Source organism: Typopeltis vanoorti, chromosome 12 (assembly GCF_054136105.1).
Source record: "Typopeltis vanoorti isolate ZY-2024b chromosome 12, IOZ_Tvanoo_1.0, whole genome shotgun sequence".
NCBI lineage: Eukaryota > Metazoa > Arthropoda > Arachnida > Uropygi > Thelyphonidae > Typopeltis > Typopeltis vanoorti.
In genome coordinates, this window is record NC_143560.1 from 103,523,699 (window position 1) to 103,546,076 (window position 22,378).

At 34.6% G+C, this 22,378-nt stretch overlaps 1 protein-coding gene across 1 annotated transcript in view; it reads left to right on the forward strand.

The window, feature by feature from the left end:
• Positions 1–22,378, forward strand: part of LOC150101087 (SCY1-like protein 2) — a 61,318-nt gene that overhangs the window by 26,866 nt on the left and 12,074 nt on the right. The window contains exons 6-11 of the mRNA XM_090402161.1: positions 8,981–9,097; positions 10,061–10,186; positions 10,330–10,506; positions 12,773–12,895; positions 15,901–16,014; positions 19,736–19,868. Of these exons, the coding sequence (XP_090258287.1) occupies positions 8,981–9,097; positions 10,061–10,186; positions 10,330–10,506; positions 12,773–12,895; positions 15,901–16,014; positions 19,736–19,868 (790 nt within the window). The remainder of the gene's footprint in view (positions 1–8,980; positions 9,098–10,060; positions 10,187–10,329; positions 10,507–12,772; positions 12,896–15,900; positions 16,015–19,735; positions 19,869–22,378) is intronic.

Consider the following 22,378-nt stretch of genomic DNA (forward strand, 5'->3'; position numbering starts at 1 on the left):
AGGCTCGTACAATAAAATAAACTAGCTAATATAATAGTCTTCAAATGTAACGATAAATATAATTCATTGTGCAGTGATAGAGAACGTGGTTTTGTGTGATATACCGGAGTTCGTTTTCGAACTATAAATGTATTAATATTATGATTATAAAATTTAATTATTAATAACTGGATATTTATTTAACTTGAATAATTATTAATAATGAAATAACAGTGTGTGTTTTCAATAGCCAATAATAATAATCAATTTGATGTAAATAGAGTTTATCTTTTATTGTGGAAGTTAACTATATCTTTTGTTATCTATTGGCGAATAAGTATTGACATTAATAAACATGGAATTCTAGAACTGTTGTAATAGCATAGCCTAGAAATCAAATTTTAAATGTATAGGGGAGGAAAAGATGAATGATGAAAGCTTATAATTATTCCAATATTTATAAATAAAATGGCCATTAGTTGCATATTAGGACATAAACTTATTTATCAAAGCTTGCATTACCCTTGATTTAATACTGCGCTAATATGAAGGGCGGTTGCTTAATTTCATCGAGCTTTTCATGATATTTTCATAAAAAAGTGAACCGTAAGCTTAAATATGATGAGAGTGACTTTAGTTCTAAGCCAGATGAACTCTTCTTTAAATATAAGATTATAAAGATGAAAATACTAAGCACTGCAGGTGAGAAGAGATGTCAATATAAGGCAATCTTGGTATCAAGATGGATTAAGATTTTTCTTTTCTCTTTTTTTCCTGCTAACAAATAATCAAAAAAGTATTACTTAAGATGTGTTTTGCGTTGGAATAAATGAATATTTGACTGGATTATAAATTGAGACTGCCTCTTATCTCTTATTATGATAAATGGAAAGGTAGCAGGAGAGTTTAGTTCTCCAAAAGTGAATCGATGTCTACAACCTACTTGAAATGGTTATTCTAAATAGGTCGCAGATGCCGATGAAGACGTTTGCGAATATTCTTAGGATAACAGCTGAAGATTACTCTACTAATTCACTGCATAATTTGAGGGAATATCTAGGAATCCACAGCTCATGAAGTTGACATGAAGAATCACTGAGATTTGCCATGTAATTTTTATGTCAAGTTCTTGGATTTTTATTTTTATCGTATGTGCCCTCTGTAACGTGTTTGGAACAAGTTGTGATTCTGCTGGACGGTTTCCAAATGTTTTAAAAAGAAATTGTCTATTGAAGTTTAGTTCTGTGAAAAATTATAGTTTCTGGGTAAGGGTTTTCTTCCAGGGTTCTTGCTGCTTGTTTATGTAGCAGTGGTTCTTTTACTTCATAGGAGTTCTCTTGCCTTTTCTGTATCGTCGTCTAATTATGTACCTTTAGGAAAAGTGAAATCTAAAGAGAGGACATTTTATTCCAAGTTATGCAAGAAATACCGTGGGTGGACTAAAGCTTTTTTTTGGCTATTTTTTATTAATCTTGTATAGTTATTGTATCATCTACCTGGCTGCAAACCCTACAACAAGGCTTTTTTTCACAATCCATTTCAAGCCTCCTGTGATGATACTTGCAAAGTATCATCACTAAAAGTCGACTCTTGCTCATAAAAAAATAACAATAATAATATAATAAAATAAAACATCTATTTTTCATATTAACTAAAGAAGAAGGAATTTATTGCTTTAATCGCAATTTATTATGTTCTCTTACAGTATTCCAACCCCTTGAATACAAGAAAAAACAATTACCCAGGAAATACGCACTATAACTTCTGTTAAGCTACAAAAACTTAATCCTTATCCTTATAAGGACTGGCTTAAAGGGAAGAAGCAAGAATGCTTTTCATCTCCCCCGTTATCTGTAGAGGACAGTGTAGGGATAAGGTGTTATTGAGCTATTAAAGCTCTGATCATGGTAACAGCAATAGCCGAGCCTCAGTTAATATCTGTAGAGGACAGTGTAGGGATAAGGTGTTATTGAGTTATTAAAGCTGTGATCATGGTAACAGCAATAGCCGAGCCTCAGTTAAAACTTCATTGGCTACAGCTTTGCCATCCATTACCCTCCAAGGGTATTAATTACCACATCTCACCGCCCCCAAAAACTATTGGATTGACAATCTAATTGTAATATTATGATGTGAAATATTTAAAGGTGTATTTAGTATTTTCAAACATTTAGAAAAATTTTGAATCTATTAAAAGTAACAAATTATAAATTATATAAAACAATGTTGACGTTTAGAGTAAGAATAGTTTTAAAAATATCAAAATAACATTACTAAACCTTAAAGGTATTATTCATGACGTCACCATGTCAGACAAATTATTAAACCGTGTTTTTATGATATAGGTTGATATTCTAAACATATGTATGTTTACAAAAAACCAACTATTTTACCAAATCTCGATCTTCTATTAAAAATATTATTTTTAATGTTTTTAGTGCCTTGCGTGCGTGATACACGCATAAAGGGTATATAATTGGAGGGGAGGGTAAATATGGAACGAGGTTTGTCCTAGCTGAATTATAACATCAATATCAATCTTATAATTACTGAACTATGAAATTAACAAGATGTTTTTGTCATGACAAAATAGAAAACAATGTTTGTTCCACGATTATTTCAGTGATTTCAGTCATCATACGACAAAACCACGTTATAAGAATGAGTGATCAGTTTGCTGTTGTAGTAGTCACTGTGTGTGTTTGATGGTGGAGATCGCTCATCAGTTTCCTTATTCTTATGGTTTAAAATAAAGTGCGACATAACTTGAACGTTCTGTAATCACTCAGTTTAATGCTAGTGAAGCATAAGTCTTATTTCATTTAACTCGTTTTGTTTTACTTTACTTCAGCAAACAACCAACATAAAAATACGTGACATGTTAACAGCAACTGTGTAACACATCAATTTGACATTAATGGCTTTAGGGGTGAAGCAAGATGCTTTTCAAGTTGCTTGGTTCTGACGAACCATGAAGCGTTTAGAATCATTCGTAAGCACTTATTTTGTACATGTTGCAGTTTGAGGATATTAGTGTTGGAGGTGTGGCTCCAGGCTGGAAAAGCGTAAGTGACTATGGGATGAATCAGCAGCTGGTATAAAAGCATTTAATTCTGATGTTTAGCTTTCTGTTTCTGTTGATTAGGGGGTAGATCTGGGCGATGGCATTAGATGCCTTTGTACACATAGTCTTCATGTGCTGGTTAAAAGTTAATTTTTGTCGAGCACGACACCAAGGTATTATGTTTCTGTCTGTCAGGGAATTTTAGTATTGAATAGTAAGACGTCTCCTACAGGAGATCTCTATCTTTTCGTGAAGAGAATGGCTGAGCTCTTTGGGGGATTTACTTGTAGTCTCCATTCGAAGAACCATTTCTCTAACTTTAGAAGGTTTTCTTGAAGCTTTTTAGCTTCAAGATACAGCATTATTAGCCAGATTTCTGTGGCTAATAATGCTGTATCATCGCATTTAGGGCCATGATGGATGACATTGGGTTGTGCGGAATGTCTGACATGTATATAGAGAACAGTAATGGAGTAGTAGGGATCCCCGTTGTACTCTGGACAAGATATGGCGCTGGTATGAGGTAGTACCATTTATCATGACTTGCATGCTTCTATTCTGGAGATATGATCTAACTAGATGTACCATTTTCAGTGCAATACTGGCTGAGATAAGTTTATGTAGCAATCCGAAGTGCCATATTTTGTCAAATGCTTTGGGTAAATCAAGAAAAACAGCTCCAGTGTATTGATACCAGTTGTAGCTGGCGGTAATATATTCAACTATGCTGAGGATTTGCTGGGTAGTACTATGGTGTTGCCGAAAAACAAATTGTTCTTTAGGAAGGATGTTTAGTTCATTTACTGAAGCTTGAAGTCGTGAGAGGATGACCTTCTCTGCAATCTTACCCAAGTTGGAGATGAGGCTGATAGGACGATAATTGTGAGGGGAAGGTGCGGGTCCTTTCTTGGCTTATGAATTGGGATTACATCAGCCAGTTTCCAGGTGGAAGGAAAATAGTGAAACCTCAAGATTGCATTTATGATTATGGTCAGGTGCACTACAGCTTTTCGGGGCAGCAGCTTGATCACTTTATTTGTGATACCATCTGGACAGGAGCTTTTTTTTCTTTAAATTTTTATGATATCATATATTTTAGCAAGTGATGTGGGTGCAATATGGTCAACACCGGTATCGGGAGGTTTTAATGAGTGTCTGACCTGTCTGTGAATTTTATACACGTGATCGAAGTCTAAGTTTTCATTCGACGGTTTGCACTGCTCTTCTAATTTTTTTTTGCTATGGCTTCTACCTTTTCTACGTCTGTGTGAAACAAGGCCCTGGTCAGAAAGTATAGGGGGAAGTAATCTGCCTTTGTTTTTGATATTCCCCAGTAGTCCCCAGACAGAGTGATCAGTAGGTGAGATAGAAGCTAACTTTTCTTCCATTAATCTCTGTAATCTTTGAGTATATCTCTCACTGCCCCATTTAGTCTCTTAAGAACTGTTTTGTCTTGTGGTGCGCGAGTATTGTGAAAACTTTTCCTTGCTCTATTTTTCCCTAATCAAGTTCATAATGTCTTCAAGCAGATGACCAGGCTTGTGGGAAGATTTGTAGGAGGTGGCAGCCATTATAGCGGAGTTAATTTGTTGGGGTGGTGAGGCTTGTGACTGCGTTTTTTAAGGGTGGATTGTAAGCTGAGTAGATTTTCAGTCTGCCAGCCGACCTGGTGAATATTTCCACACCTATGACCTCAAGGTTAGTGGTTGGAGGGATTTTTACAGAATGGTGTTTGATATAATTTTTAATTAAGATGGCAAGACCGCCGCTTCTATAGTTTAGCCATTCGGTTCTGTATAGTATCCCCTTATTTTGGGGCTGTCCGAGGGTTTTACATGTGTCTCGCTTATTTGAATAACATCTGGCTGATATCGCTGAGTAAAGTCTTGGAGCTCTAAAATTTTGTTTCTGATGCCATTTGCATTCCAGTCAACGATCTGAAAAGAGGCTGAAAATAGTTTTGTTTCTGTTCATCTATAAGTGCTGTGAGGATGGCCTGTGTCTCGCGTAGGAATCTTTTAATGGAGGTTGCTGAAGGTCTGACATGCTGAAGTCTTGTAGCATGTTTGCTAGAGAGGCAGTAATAACAGCGGTCAGGGTAGCAGGTGCTGTTTGATGATTCTGTTCTGGTGTTGACATGTTTGAACAGGTCACGTCTGCAAACTTCTTATTTGCCTTTGGTACTCTATTCTTGAAAGCCTCTGATTGTGGCCGCTGAGCCTCCCGCTGTGGTGCAAGGTCCTCTGGTATTCGTGTTCTAGAGGAGGAAGACTGTTTATCTGTCTCCAACCGTCTGTTCTTCGGGTGTTGAGTACATCCCTTATAGTTGGAAGGATGAGGGTCACAGCACTTGGCACATTTAGCCGAGGTGGTTTTCGGCTTTGTACAGATATTGGTTGGGTGGCTATCCCCACATTTAAACTTTGTTTTACACAGTTTCTGGGCGTGTCCAAACTTTTGGCACCTGTGGCATTGCCCAGAAGATGCCCTTTTCCGGAGTGGTTCTGGTGTAACGATGAACCCGCAGATTGATTTTAAGTTATAAATATTTTTGTAAATGTTATGGATCTCTACAAGGACTAACGGCATGGGAGTATTGTAAGATCTATACATTCTGCTGACCTTAATAAGAGGCAGATCCTGTAAGTTAAGATCAGCAGCTATCTCTTCTGGATCAATGTCTTCAGAGATGCCACGGATCACCACTTTTAAATTTTTTTCTGAACTGAGTGAGATGGTTTGGTACTGAATGCCTCTGACGTCCATTTCCTTTGTTAATTTTCTGTAATCTGTTACCGTGGCGGGTTGTATCTTGATACCCTCGTCTACATTTTTGGCCTTTGTGTAATCAATTTGTAAACTGGACATTGTAGATCTTAGAGCTGACTATCGGTGTTTTTCTCATAGCATGATCGGAGGCACCTTTTCTTTGGGAGAAGCAGTGGAGTCCGAAACCGGACCGTCTTGTGCCATTTCTTTATCTTTGGGTGATTCTACGGTTGTTCTGCGCTTCTTGCGTGTGACGCTTGCGGGGGGGGGGATGTATCGTAAAGTTTCACCTTTCCTGGCCAGTTGTTATTAAGCAGCTCACCTAGTCTGATGAATTCACGATATACTTCCTCAATTATCGTCTCATTTATTTGTTTTTCCATGTCTATCAATTTGAAGTGTCAGAAGCTTTAAAAAAAATGCTTATCGTGCAGTTGTAGTTTGGCCGGTATTTTCGCAAAACTCTGAATTTTTAGGATAAAAGCACTCACATGAAATGGCGAGATCTTCGAAACTCGTCTGCAACAAGTATCACGTACACAACTAAAATCACAATTCATCCTGTAACACATTAAATGTTGCAAGCGCCTATTTCATTATTATTTAATATTATAATATTATAAATTATAATATTTATATATTTATAATTTATATATTTATATTTTATATTTTATAATTTATAATTTATATATTTATATATTTATATATATATTTATAATATTATAAAGGTGATAACAAAAACGTATATAATATCTTATAAAACATTTAAAATTAAACAGCTTTAAATTTTTAATAAATTTAAATATAAAGTAAAATATTATTTATTAATTAAATAATTACTAACATTTCCTTCATAAAACTTGGATTCCCTTCCTCCTCCAAAAATAAACAAATAAACTGGCCGAAGACACACGTTAAGCCTTGTTATACTTGACTCATGTCCTTAGCTGCCTCCTCTACTTCCGACTATTACAATCCTAATTACTATTGCGAGTAAAGACGGTTTCTATTCTTTCGTTCTTTCTATGCTTTTAGTTCATCGACAACCTCTACACTGGCGAAATAACACCGCACTGTCATTAAAATAAAGTTTACTTCTCATAAACAAGAGTCGATGAGGTCTTTCGCGTTTTGGGATTCCATGTTGGTGTGTTGCACTAAATTTATTTAAATAAGTTGCCCGGATGTATAATATATTCCGTTTTAAATTGCTTTCCATAAACATTTCCAGTTTTTAATCAAATAAAATCCTCTGAGAAACAGCACGGATGTAATATACTTCCTAAACGTAGAAAGAGTTTACAAGTCATGTTTTAGGTAAAACATTCACTCATATACACAACGTTTGACAGGGAAAAAATCTCTCCCCCTCTGTCTATTAAACAGGATTCCTTCCTGAATAGATCCACACTTCACCGTGCAGGTATTTGAAACCAAATCTGACTGAATATGTCGGTCAATCCTTATTTTCTAAGCGTCCTAGGTCTGTATATTGCGTGCGTTTTCACGGTCGGTTTGTCTGTTTTGATGGAAAACCCGAGTTTCTGTTATACAGCATGCCTTGAGATTGCACAGAATTTATTTTTGTTATTTACAGAAATATCTGTTACAAGTCCCAGTTAATCTTGGATATGGTAGGTCTGCCAAACACTATTCTAGGTTTGATAAGGAATCAAGTGCTTAGACACCTTTGTTAAAGGCGTCTAAACGTAGACCATCGTTTCTATGCGCACACATAACAGAAAAGCTCTAACTTAACGTGGAATTTCTTATTTCAGATCTTTGCTTAAAAATAAATCTTTTGATTTAATTTTTTATTCACGTTAGTCTCATGCCACTTTTAATTAAAACACCTATTTATATAAGTTTTCGTCTTCGTACGCAAATTATTCAGAAAGGAATTTTTATAAGGATTATTCAGAAGATGAGGTAGCCAGTCTCGTGTGGAAGTGAGTGGATTTTTCCTCCCAGAAACTCAGATTTTTTTTTCATTTTTCAAAACAGGCAAACCAGCCAGAAAACACACTTCACAAACATCATACACTGGCCTCTTAGACTTCTGTTGTAATTGTAATATTGCTTTTAGTTAAATATTCAGTTCATTTTTCCTTTTTTTGCATTATATTTACAGATAATAATGAGGGTAAGCTAGAAAATCGTGTGCGAGCGATTATCATTTGTCCAATTGAGTTTGGGTAAAAATTTTGTGCTTACACTGTATATTGAAGATTAGCTTTAGATAATTCAAATGTAATGCAAAAATGGATCGCATTTAACATGTGAGATTATGGCTAATTAACCATTGCAATTTATTAATTGCTTCATTAATACAATGTTTGTTTATTGGGTTTCTTTACTGGTGATTTCGTTACGGAAACAAAACTGTAACTCAGCAGTTGGAGCATTTTACGTAATGATCCTAGACTATAATTAATTAATAACCAAGTGTGTATAATAATTTTCAGCAATTAAATTTTCGCTAAATTAACTGATATCCCAAGTTTAAGTTTTTACTCTTCTTAGAAAACAAAAAGAAAGTTTAGACACAACGCATCCTTCGATCGGCAGATTATACTAGAGTTGTGGTTAACCTTGCAGTGGATAAAAATAGTCAGTTCCACAAAACGAAGCGAATTGCTATCCCATTATTAATGACACCTGCCAATGAAAAAAGCGTTTCACTGTTCCCTGGAAATTTTCTCTTTCTGTCTAATGATCGGAACCACCTAAAGTTAAACAACACGCATTATTACTTTTAGAATTTCTAGCTTGTAATGCGCCTGCCTTTCTGTACTTCAACAGTGTGTGTGTGTGTGTGTGTGTGTGTGTGTGTGTGTGTGTGTGTGTGTGTGTGTGTGTGTGTGTGTGTGTGTGTGTGTGTGTGTGTGTGTGTGTGTGTGTGTGTGTGTGTGTGTGTGTGTGTGTGTGTGTGTGTGTGTGTGTGTGTGTGTGTGTGTGTTAGCATCACACATTCTTTAATATTATTACACTGACAGAATCATTTTAAATGGAACTAATCTGTTATACGTATGAATAGACAGCGAGTTAAGATTATGAGACTAGGTAGACTAAGTGGTAGGAAAAAGAACTCTTTAGTTTCTTTCCTTGCAGTACGTGAAGCAAACAGAAGAAAGATCCGGTCCGAGAAGAAGATGTTCTATTTATCAGATCGAACACAATCTTCAGGATCTACTGGATCGACTGCCACATCATCTTCAAGAACCACTACAAGGGCTGCTACAAACTGATCCCTGGAGAAGGCCGAATGCACAGAATTTTTCAATGGTGAGTTCGAGGTAATTGATTTCTTAAGATTGAAAACGATCACTAGATTTCGAAATATAACTTGAGAATTGCCTGCAGCTCAAACCCTTCTGGGAGTCCATTTTTATTTGGTTGAATTATGAACACCCCAACTTAAACTTATTTGGAGCAAGAATTCGCACCACTATCGGTATTCAATTGCAGCCATCCTCTTTCTCATTGAGGTCTCGTGCGGTATGGAATTAACTTTAAGTTCCTCAGATATTTACCGATCAGCATGTGCTCGCATTCCTTCTGATTACATGAATAATTGCTGGCTTCTCTGTGTACCCAACATCTATGCGTGAACGCACGCTCGCAGTTTATCCATAATTGTGGATAAATTATTAGGCTCCATAGAGCAAATTAGTGACATAGTTCTATATTATAATATTCCTGCCATTCCTAGTTGCTTAGAGAAGTTTTGAACAGATTGGAATTCGCATTCTCGACATGACCTAAATTTATCATGAGAGTACGTAATGGCACGTTGTATAGTACGTAATGAACCTCTGCAGAAGAGATTCAGAATTCCAATTTACTTTTAAAATAGTAATAAAAACGCATCGAGATACATAAGAATGACGGTTGACATAAATGACATCTCAGAGCGAATTCCTACGTTCTTCTTTTCGTTTCTTTTTTGGTGTTTGGTGTATTGATTTTGTTTTGATAAGGTAATCTATTTCTTGATAAAAATGTTTGCATAGAAAATATTGGGAAAATCAGTGCGTATTTTCACTTTTCCCATCACTAGTTTTAGAGTTCATTAGCACAAATAAAAATCATAATAATATTATGCTAGATAAGTTATATAATAAAATATTAAGCAAAATACGTTTTAATGCCGGTACCTTGTCATATTTGACATGTTATAAGCTAAGCATTGCGATATAAGATTACCTAGTTTATCACATGAGACCAAACAATATCATTTAATTGCAGGTCAAATATTTCATGGATCCCAGTGTGCACGCATTGCAATACTTGGACGTGATACAGATGAAGGATATTACCCACAAGTCTCACTTTTACCACAGCCTTAAAGGAGTGCTCCCGAACATTCCAAAGGTAGGTCAATTCGCGTTATATTTCTTTCTTCTTTCTATCCAGAGAGAGAAAAACGAACAGATTTATTTGCGATTATCTTTTTAAGTAGAATCGAAAAGATGAATTCATGCATTCTTTGCTTTTTCCCCCCCCTTTTCTCGCAGAAACTGTGGTATCTGCACGTGCTGCCTTCTTTGAGGATGGAACTCCAGTCTCCCGAAGTACTTGCTGCAGCTCTGCAACCTCTTCTTTATATTATCGAGGAAAGCACAGCTGAAGAGTACCAAGCGATCATCCTTCCCGTTTTCAGGAGTGTATTTGGTATGCCGAAGTCAGTGCAGGTAAACGAACAACACTAGACATTGAATTACAGTATTGTCAACAGCTGTTTTTAATCCTTCTTCGACTATTTATAAGATTGGAACAGTAATAGGATTAGAACAGGGAGGATAACTGTGTGCTGTAGTTGTAACAAATGTATTTTCTTTTTGTATTGATCCCAATTGAGTTTTGATGTCTCGGCTTGCATCCTGGAAGCTTTTTATTAAGCTTATCTGATGATGATGACACCGGTTAGTTATTGTTTCTACTGCAGTTTGTAAAGCTTGTCTACAAAAATTAGTTTTTATTTAGCTTATCTGAAATGTAGAAGCTTCGAGTAGCCTTTCCGTAATGATTGTTATATTTATATGTGATATTAGTTGTTTGAGGTCTTGTTATTCGGTATGTATTTCTGACTGTCCTGTGGTTGCCATCAGATTGATAGTTTAGCATAGCTGCGTAGTAACATAAGTGTTTTTCTGTTAGTATTTTGTGTTCTGACATTGCAGGGAGTATAAAGTCAGTATTCTATACTGACTTTATATTGTCAAGAGCTGTTTTTAATCCTTCTTCGACTATTTATAAGATTGGAACAGTAATAGGATTAGAACAGGGATGATAACTGTGTGCTGTAGTTGTAACAAATGTATTTTCTTCTTGTATTGATTCCAACAGAACACTGCAATGTTCCGGAAAGATCAGTTTTATAATTTTGTATACTGTAACGACATTAATCTATTTTATTTGTAGGGTGCACAGAAAGCATACGTTGTTATAGCGTCTTAGTATATTTTGGCATAGTGCTTTGTATATTAGTGTTTTTAGGCGTATGGGAACTATGTCTTTTAACCTGTAGAGTTTGCCACTTATTGTACGGAGTTTGTTGTGTAGATGGTTTATGTGGCTATTCCAGTTCATATCTGCATCGAAGTAAATTCCAAGGTATCGTATTGTTTCAACCTGAGTGATTGTAGTGGTTTTGCTGTTCTGTGTGTGTTTTATGTTGGAGAGTGGATGTTGGATGGTTATATATTTGTTGTCAACTGGTCGAGTCAGTGGATTTCTGAATATCATTAATTTTGTCTTTTCTGAGTTTAGGTGTATGGAGTTTTTCGTGAGCCAGTCTATGATCAGATTTATGTCATGTTGCATATTTGTTTGGGCTATGCTTGCGTTATTATGGATGGATATTATTCTGTGATATTATCACAGATGGATATTGTCTGCGTATTGGAAGATCTTGCCTTTGAGAGGTAGCTGGTAATATCGTGCATGTAAATGTTGAATAGAGTTGGGGAGAGAACAGCTCTCTGTGGCATTCCACAGGTTACTGGCAACTCTCTACTACGGATTAACCCGATCTGATTTGAAGATAATTTCTAAACCACGTGTGCAAAAGCCCACCTATTAAGAATAATTACAGTAATTTTCTCGTAAGGATAATACAAGCTTCCATATTTTCCAGGAGTTGGTGAAAAGGTTTTTTACTCTTGAGCAGCTAACTATTTAGGGATGTAGTAAGTCTGCTACACTGTTTAACAAGAAACCTTAATTCCTTAGAAATGGTCCTTGTTGCGCAGTGTTTTGTTAAATGCTAGTGAAAAGCATCTTGAAGTAGGTCATGGAAAAGAGGAGAGTGTGCTGGATAAATTCCAAATCATCGTGCTTAATGACGACAAACACGATGTGATATCGAAAACCCACAGAGACATTTATGGCGTAAATCAGAACTTGTTTTTCCTTGAGTAGGGGCTTCTACTATCCGTAATACAATAATAAGAAACCTACCATATGACATTTATGATGATCTGAAATTGCAAGACATTCCAAGTCACGTAAAGTTATAACTTTGTAAACGTTTTTAAAGCGTTTGCAGTTTAAAAAGTTTAATCTGATATTTTAAAAAATTAATTTTAATTAATTAGAATAGAATTCATTGTTAGGTTCTTATTAATAGCCAGGAAGCTCCTCCTACTCCTCCATCCATTCCCACATCTTTTCTCGTTCAAACTATTGACCCTTAAAATACTATAGCTTGAAAAGCAAAACGATACGTAATATTAGCTGCAACGGCAAGGTCTACCTCCAGACTAATATAGATTTAAGATGTAGAAGAGTTGACGACCATCATAATATCCAGCAATACACAATCAAACGCACTACTTCAGCAGCATATTATGACTGAGCATAATAAGGACTTCTTAGTAAGAAGTAGAATTAAATTCGTGAGAAAAAATATTATTTTTAGAATAAATGTTTACAGTGAGGTGCATTTTGTTTTTCTAGGCCATGGTAACGCTGTTAGAAAACATGGATATAATCATGAAAAAGACACCTAAAAGTGATATTAAGTCGGAAGTTCTTCCTATGCTCTACAATGCTTTCGATTCCACCACCCCACAAATACAGGTAAGATTTTATATTTAATCTTTAATAAAAAATAGTTATATTTTCTTTCAAAATAACATAATGCTTTTTTTTCTTCATTACTAAATTCATCAGTTGATTCGTACATGCGCTGCCATCTATCGGATATGTCTTAAGTTAAATTGACTTGTGAGGCTGCTATGAATCAACAAACATGGAGTTTTTTAAAACATTTTATAGCTGCTGTACGCAATGGATAATATTAATATTAAGGTTTAAATAACACGCACATTTCTTCTTTAATACCTTACTTTTATTATTTTATTCAAGTTTTTATAATTCTTTAAAAATTCTTTACAACAAAGAGGAGTTCAGTTTTTCTTTCATAAGCTTCTCTGTTACCCTGGAAAATGCTGCCATAACTTCGACAATAGTCAGGTTTTGAAAAACCTCAAGATGCTCGGAGTAACTTAGTAATATACAGAATTATTATACGCGATCACCGTTGAAACTCATAGAGCAGGTCGTTAAATTTACACACCAAGGAAGTAACATGCGTAGTGGGTGAACAGATGGAGCTATAATTTTAAGGTTATGGTGACGATGTTATAATACAAAGAAAATAAAAATTATATGAGCGTACTTATGGTATAGTATCCTTTCCTGAAATTTGCCTCGAGATTTTATTATTATTACGTTGACACCTCCAAGAAATCTACGTATCATCGCCGAAGGACGTTGTACACAACTATCTAATTATGCGAGACTCATTTTATTGTGAATTTCATCAGATCCTCTACAGAAAGAGTAGTGAAATCTTTTTATTACTATTAATTAAACCCTTGTATTAAATATAGTACCCTTCACCTCGATCGCAGTACAATTCCAATTATTGTATTTTATTATTGTATTATGATTCTTATTAGTTATTAACTCACAAGAGAAAGCGAAATGTATGCCATGGATGGCTTAATTTACGTCACTAATCCTAGCTCAACAAAGATTCAGTGTCTAGTAAGGTATCAAGATCTAGAACATAGGTTCCGGTACTGCCCCCCCCCCCCAGTGGGCGCTGAAGCCTTCTATGGGGGGGGTATAGTGGGATCAGAAGCATTTGGGGGGGGGGTTCAGGCGGTCTAGGGGTCGTGGCTCTTTATAGAAGAAATTAATAATATTTATTTAAAAATTAATTATTTTCGTCATTTTGTGATTAGATAATCATTTAAAATTTAAATATTTAATTTTAAATCATCTTATGCCCGTCTTATACGATCAGTTTTTTTTTTATCAATTTTCTATTTCAATTATTTAATCATTTGAAAATTTATCATGTCAGATAGAAATAGATGTCAATTTTCTATGTCAATGAGAAAATTGAACGTGTCATACAGGATATTTTAACTTATATTTTTTATATACTTAAAAAATTTATTAATTTTTTGCTATTGTAAAAATTGATCGTGCCATACAGGCTTTAGTCTATCCATGCAGCAGACGAGTCTTAACTAGTAGTATGTCGGTCAACTATTACGTAGGTAATTCACTCAATTCAGCATGTTTTGACAGGAATATGGGTGCTTGCAGTGACTTGTTCAAAGCACGAGTACGATGGTATCGCAAACAAGTCAATGCATGCAAGTCGATTCAGGCTAGATTTCAAATCTATAAATACCAGTGGTTTAGGAATAAGTTTCGTTATTTTTTGTGTGCTTTGCCAACAATCATCAGTCGAAAGTGTGATAGATAAGTGGAGTCATACAAAGTGTAAATTAAATCTTTTATTTTGTGAATATTTTTGCAAATTTTATTACTTCATTATGTCTGAATATAAGAAGAAATGTCGACAGTACAGTATCGAGTATTTGAAATATGGTTTTATTCAAACTGTTATAAGTTTGGCAACCTATGATCTATAACATCGGATGAGTATTGAATGTATACATGCTGCCGTTCGAAGAAATCCCAATTACTCATGCAACCGCCCATAACGTTTTTCATATACACTTATAGATCTACCAATATAAAGTTCAAGTGACTTACAATATAACATACGATGATCATATCATTCAATGCGAGTGTTGGATAGTCTGAACCACACTGTAGAGTATCTGAACTTGATCATATTTTCCGACTAAGAAAATATTTCGCACTTGGGGTTAATAAATAGAGTTTTCGCATCTGGGAATGAAGAATCCATATCTCATTTTTAAGGTCAAGAAACCATCCAAAATAAATGTTTCTTGTGACCACATAAAAAACTGGAATGTTCTTGTTCTTTTCCGAAACATTCTGTTACAAGTCGTTCTTCAATCGCTTGTAGAACCGTAGATGAAGACCCAAGTTGCCGTCATATTCCGACAGGACAGAGCTTCTCCACACTCGCCTCCATGGTCGCTCCTTCCTTTATGTCTCAGTACCAGGCCGCTAGATGGATAGAAATGGGTCGTTACCTTGACCATCAAGATCGCCTGATGTTCCATCCGTTTTTCTTGTAGAGCTATATGTGAAAAATTAAGTGTACTTCACACACATGCAGTGGCAACTTCCACACAAAGAGCAGATCAATGATGAGTTCAGGATCGTTTTTAGATTTCTTAGAACCTAAGAAAGATCTTGTATTATGTTTCGAGCTAAGAATGGAGATATTACATTCTCCAACTCTGATATGCTCTGTTACGTTCCCATATATCGTTAAGAAACTGAAGCATATAAATATGTAAATATATTTTTATGCTTCAGTTTGTAAATATGTGTAAATATCCCTGTGTGAAGTCATTTTGAATATTCCTCTGTTTTTGCATTCTTTATTTAAAGTTAAAAAGCTTCACAGTTATATATTTCTAGGTCTAAACTTAATTATTATAAAGGCACAGTGCAAGAAAACTGGAACTTCAAAATTACATTTCATATTAGTCTTCATTATGCGACCGTCTTATTTACATATTAATAATATGTTTGTATGTTTTCTATAAATCTGTTTTAATATATCGTATATTCGACTGTTAGTATTATTGAGCATATAATAAATTGCGATCTTCGTTCCGCAGTGTGCTGCCCTTCATGCAGTTGCCCAAGTTGCTGACTTCTTGGAAGAAACTGCTGTAAGGAAAATGGTGTTGCCAAGGACAAAGCAGGTGTTCGACAATAACACTGGAATCAAGGTAACACACAGTGCCTAAGGTTTCTTATGATTATAATATTAAGGAGATTATTCTGTGTATTTCAATGTAGGGACGCTCGCTAGCGCACGCACACACACACACCTGAGTGGCCAGGAATTCTTAGCCAAAAATATCTGCATAGTTTTCCCCCCATGCGTTAATCGCAGATTTGTTGCATCCTCCTCCTCCTCCAGATTGAATAAAACCTACGCGGATGCAAGTAATTAAAAAAAAAATACCTCACCAGAAACTCATCTAATTGTATAAAGATCATCGCATCCAAATAGGAGACTCATAAAGTAACTTGCACACGCACTTGAATTTCCCCGCAATAAATTTGATCCCGAATATTTGTGATCGGTTTCTCATCATACGTAATCACCTCTGAGCATTTCTAGTATTAAAAATAATACTGTATTTCATTTTAATTTTTATACTTTATTATTGCACATCCGGTAGCGGCAACCCTTTGAAAGGAAAAGACGTCGGTTCGAAATGAGCCTAGGACGTCAGCAACATCTGTGATGGAATTTTCGTATGTAAGTGAGTCAGCAAGTCTAATACAGAGAGTGTAGACCATGAATAATCATAAGATTAACATAATACGCTCGCGTCATGAGTCCTTGTTTCATTATCTTTAGCTCGAAGCAAACCATCGACCCAGAATGACTAAACTAAAAAATGACTACGATACTTCGCATGGATTATGTTACAGGCAAGTATTAAACAGGCTTGTTTTATAACTTAACAATAAAAAATAACTACCTCACTCTACCCAAAATATATTTTACAGGAAGTTAGAAAAAAGATAGAAAAGTTGTTAGAAAAATACTTAAAAATGGGAAAGTTGGGTATCAAAAATGCCTGCGACTCGCTGTTTTAAATTTATGAGATTAAAGAACTTCCGCCTTTGATTTAAAATATAATTAGATTTTTTTCGTATCTTTTTAATACGGTATCGCTTGGATGTCTACACTTTTTTATGCAGTGTATTTTGGGAGTGTCCCCATCAATCGATCATTTGTGAAATGGCTGTGCAGAACTTTTTTTTCATTATCTCATTTTTTTTTCTTTATAAGTTTCCTTGCGGTTTGATTTCTATTCCCTAGTTTAGATTACCTGCTTAATAATCGCTTCCGTCTAACATTTACTGAACGAAGAAGAAATTCTAAACTGTCTAGACAGTAGATGCTAGCTAATGGTCTTTAGACCAAAATAAGTTTCACCGCGTGTTGTTGTATAAAACTCTTTTCTTTACACGTCACTGTGCATGTGGTAAGAATTTCGAACAATATTATTGAATCTTTTTGAGTGATCAAAATATGATAATTTTAAGCGACCTTTTTTTAAAAAAAAAAAACGGTGTATCGGTTTGGACTCCCTTGTATAGTTTTCCATTAATAATTGTCTCGTAATATTCAATGACTGATTAATTATAAATGATCTCTACAAACCTCTAAAAATGACATTCCTCCCACTTCGCCAACATGTGTGGTCTCAGCACAAATTTTCCACTATCTATCTATCTATGAAGTTTGATCATCTACAGTCCAAATACGTAAACAGAGAGATCATACCAGCCCTACAGAATACTCAGCAATCCTCTCGACTTCTCAACACCCCTGAGCTCCTCTCAACCAGTTCGCCTGATTAATATTTCTCTGATATACCTTGACCTCATTAGGGTCTCCTTTCCAGCAAAGCTCCCTTCTCATCCAGACCTCTCAGCCTTATTTTCTCTTCATCATAACAGCCTCAAATGGAGTGGCCAACTTGATTCACTTCACATTCGCCTTTTAATGATCTAAACACCCAATCGAAATATGCTACGAATGAGAAGAACTGACCATAATCAGTTTCACTGTGATTTATTAGTATCATCGGAATTCTATTTCGTTTTTATTTTATTCTATACGAAAAATCTAGAGAATACGGTGGCAATTAGCATTCATGTAGGTTGCCATTTATTTTCCAGAATCACTTTCTGGAAATAAATGGCATTCTATGCACTCCTTGAGGGTACATATTAGGGGTTGATGATGATGATATCGTCCACTTGTGGCGGTGGAGTCCACTTTATTTTCCGAGAATGATCTGAAACAGTTCCCAATGTTTCACAAAATTGCTTTTGAGAAATATTAAGCTGTTATAGTCCATGAGGTTGAACCATCTGTGGACTATCATTTTGATCTCTCTTTCTCTCTCTCCTATTTCAATCGTAACAAATGATAGTTTTATGATAGCATGTCTGGCCTCTAACTGTCGAATTTGTTCTCGAATCGACCTATTCACTGCAAATGTTGCTTCACCCACGTTGATATATTGATCTCGTGTAGTGTATGTACGCCCTATTGAAGCACACCTACTTTTTTCATCTTAAGTATTTTATTGGCCGAATCATTCCTCCCGATGATTGAAGATGTCTCCCAATGTCAGTACCACATTTCATCCTCTTGATATTTTCAAGCTTTTGAAGAAACATCAGTTTCTCTTCCAGTAACTAATTTTACCAACAGCCTACGAGAGCTTGTTCCCATATGCATGAAATATTCAAGGAAGAAATGGGAGACTGTTTCAAAGACACCTTGATTTACTCTCTCGGATGATTACTTCATATAATTCATTTTAAATTACTTATTTTTGGTTTCAATTCATTAATTATGCATGCATATAATAGTTTGAACTGAGATTTAAAAAAAAATATTTACAGTAAAAGCGACTTTAATCGTAACTAAATGATTACGTATTTAAAAAAATGATAAAATGTCTTAGTAAATAAATTTGTAAATTTATTGAATAAATTCACTCTACTTATTATATCCGTTCAAGTATATGATGAAAGCAAGTATATAGAAATGTTTAAAAATATTTTAAACTCAATATATTCCTTCCCTAACTTAATTTACTTTTAACAAAGATTGAGTTGTACACAGATTCCGATTGAACAAGGATAGTTAGCCAAACCATTTTAACTCCCGCTATGCACATAAATATAGAGTATTCCCTTGATTCTCAGAGCTTATTTTAAGGTTTCGGATAAATTAGGTTACATCTTTCTCAAAAATCTGAAATTTTCATTATGCCTAAACCTTCTATCTTGTGATTACGTCTGGATCTAAGTTCGAAGGATTATATTTAATATTGACTACCTTAAATTTTGTAGAATATTGTATTACTAAACTTGAGAAAGAATTTTTTTCTTATTTCCTGATAATACTTAACATAAAACCAAAGCTTGTTTGGTAATGAGATGATTTAGTTACGTAAAAAAGTCTTCGCTTTTTTTTTTCTTTTTTTTTTGTTTTGTATAAGAGCATATCTATAAGTTGTGTTTATTCAATTTATTTTTTCTAATACTGATTAATAATTGAAGTATTATTTTAAAACCCTGTTTGTAATTTTTCATAAACGCAATCAAAATTTCAGTGGATGCCTTTAAAAAAATAAGAAGTATCCCCATAAAGCTCGCTAGGAGAGTGTAATACACGACAGATTATCAGATTCATTAGCACTGAGAATCTAGCGATGTTTTGCATTGTCTAGGCTGTAAATTAAACCATTGCAACGTATACTTGAGTGGATAAATTTAATTTGCAACTATCTCTCCATCTTCTCTATCTATTATCGCACGCCTATCTGCACCATTTCCTCTTATTTCCCATGCACTGCCTTCCTCCTCTGTCATTCGTGCTTCGAACTTCAGGAAGATTGCCTCATTCAGGTTCAAGCTAATGCATTAACGTGTGTGGAAAAAATCATCGATAAACTGGAGAAGACCGACATCCTAGACGAAGTGCTTCCGATGCTAAACAAGGCAAAAGTTCAAGATCCAGCTATATTGATGCCAGTAGTGAGTGAGTAATTCTAAGTTATTCGTATTTAAACAGTAATTTGATTAATGTTAATTTTCGGTAATTTAAATCACGAAGACATAATTCGTGTTAATTTTTATTATATATTTCATCTTCACTTCATTTTTATAATTTCTGTATGTTTTTTAATAAATTGCCTGAAATCATCTTCAGTTGCATTTTATAATTTTTATATCCTTTTTTATAAATGGTAAGATTAGCTTGTTAATTTTATTTTAATAAATAATAATATTTTGTACAGTTAGAAATTAACTGCTTAAGAATAATATAATATAACACTAAAGATACTATTAGATAATATAAAATAACTTTCATATTTATAAAATTTAAATGTTATTTTTCTTCATTTCAATGGGTTAAATCCCATGACTTTTACATTACCGATATTTAGTGAATAAACTTTATGATCAAGTACCTAATAAAAAATGTAAATGAATTTGTTAAATAAAATGGCGCTAGATGGCGCTCTCCTGTGTTATAAATCAGCGTGTTTCAGTGCAGGTGGCATGGTTAACTTGGGTGATTTGATATTCTGGATGAAATGCAAGGGACTTCCTGCTGTGAGAGGAAGTGAGTGTTAGCACACTCCACGATAGCTGGTATAGAATCACAATTAGGTTATTTCAATTATCCTCCTTCCTTCAGACATGAGTTTGCAACTGTTCCTGAAGAGCTTTTTTTTCTTATTTTAACAGAATCACGTTCAACTTCTTTTTTCTTTAGTTTTACTTTTAGTTCTTACACTAAATCCTCTGACCTTTGCGCTATAAAGATGAAGGAACCACAAACTCGCTTTCCGGCGAAACGCAAAACTTGTGTTTCGTGTGGATGGATGCAAAAAAGATAGATGATGGATGTAAGAAGTCTCTAACACATTACAATCCTCTGAATAGACTGTTTACATCCATTACTACACATTTGCAGCACAATATTTATTCAAATATATGAAATGAGCGATTGATTTTTAGTTATTATTAAAATATAAATAAATTTATGTGCTTGTCATCTATAATATATATTCTAAATATATACTTACTTATTTAGTCGAATAATATATCTTCTTCTATACTAATGTATAAAGCTAAAAGAATAACGTGTATTAATATTTTAACTAGAAAAAAAGAAAGCTACATATTGTAGGTAGGTCGAGTCTTGGCGTAATGATGATGTTCAGGACATCGAAGGACATAACGGTAATTATTTTGTCAGAAGAGAACAAATAGGCAGAGGGCATGTTACCGTTTATCAGAGAATATTCAGGCTACTATGTCATGTACATGTGCTTCCATAGCTCACGCCATTTTGACGAAACCCTTTGATCGAAATGGCTTTAGGTTCGAATCGCTAGCAAAGAACTTTTTTAAAGCCTTTTCTAATGAAGGTAAGTTTGCCCGTCTCATCCGAAGGTGGAGTGGTGTTTCTTTTCAGAAAATCGGATTTTTTAACCCGCCAACCAGCTAGGAATACATGCGCAATGCATAAGCCTAACCACCTTATTCTAAAATTACGGTTACGAAAACCAATATGAATAAGCCGTGGACCTCTAAATACCACTGATTATTATTATGATTATCAACGATATACTGAATTACTATTCTGGACAGGCGTTCCAGGTGATGTAAGAATATTATGTATGTATTAAGTACCTGCCGCTACTTCATCTATATTACGGTAACATAGATGAAGTAGCGATAATATTATATGGCAGCTACTTAAGGTGAGGTAAAGTATTATTAAAAAGGGATTTCGATGGGAAATATTGATTAGCGAATGAAAGAGCCTATAATACGACGGATAGTAATTTTTGTGATAGTTATCTGTAATAACGTATTTGAACCTACGGCACAGGGATCTTGGATTTCATAAACATCAGAAGAATTAGTGGTGGATTATACTAATTACGTAAAATACCTCTCTGACAGAGAGAATTAAGACAAAGAGGAGATATTATAATTAGAAAGCATCAGGAGGGGATGTTTTTTACAAAAAAAAAAGCTAAATTTAAGAGTATGATAAAAACAATTAAGAATAATCGACTAGGAGACATTAATTGAATAGGAATGACACTACCGTAAACTGGATGGCATCCCTAGAAGTAAATTTTATTATAAATCTGGAGGAATAATCTTGAGAGAATACTGTCGGTTGAGAAAAGCTATGGAAAGAGTATTCATGTGATAATTTTGATTTACGTATAAGAGATACAAATGCAACTAGCATTCAGTAAACTGTTAACTAAAGATTTTAAACCAACACCGGAATTACAATTATCTAGGAAGATTAGGATTCATCCTTAAAGGGGTTCATAGATATGTAAAAATGGGTGGTGATAGAAATGATTTAAATAGAACTAACTCGTCTGTAAAAATTTCGAGTGGCAGTTTCCTTTTCTTAGATTCATCTTACGTCATAATACAAGAAAAGGAAACTGTTGAATCATTTGATAAATGAGAAGGTTGGATGTAATCTTCGTTGGTAGTGTGCAGATACAT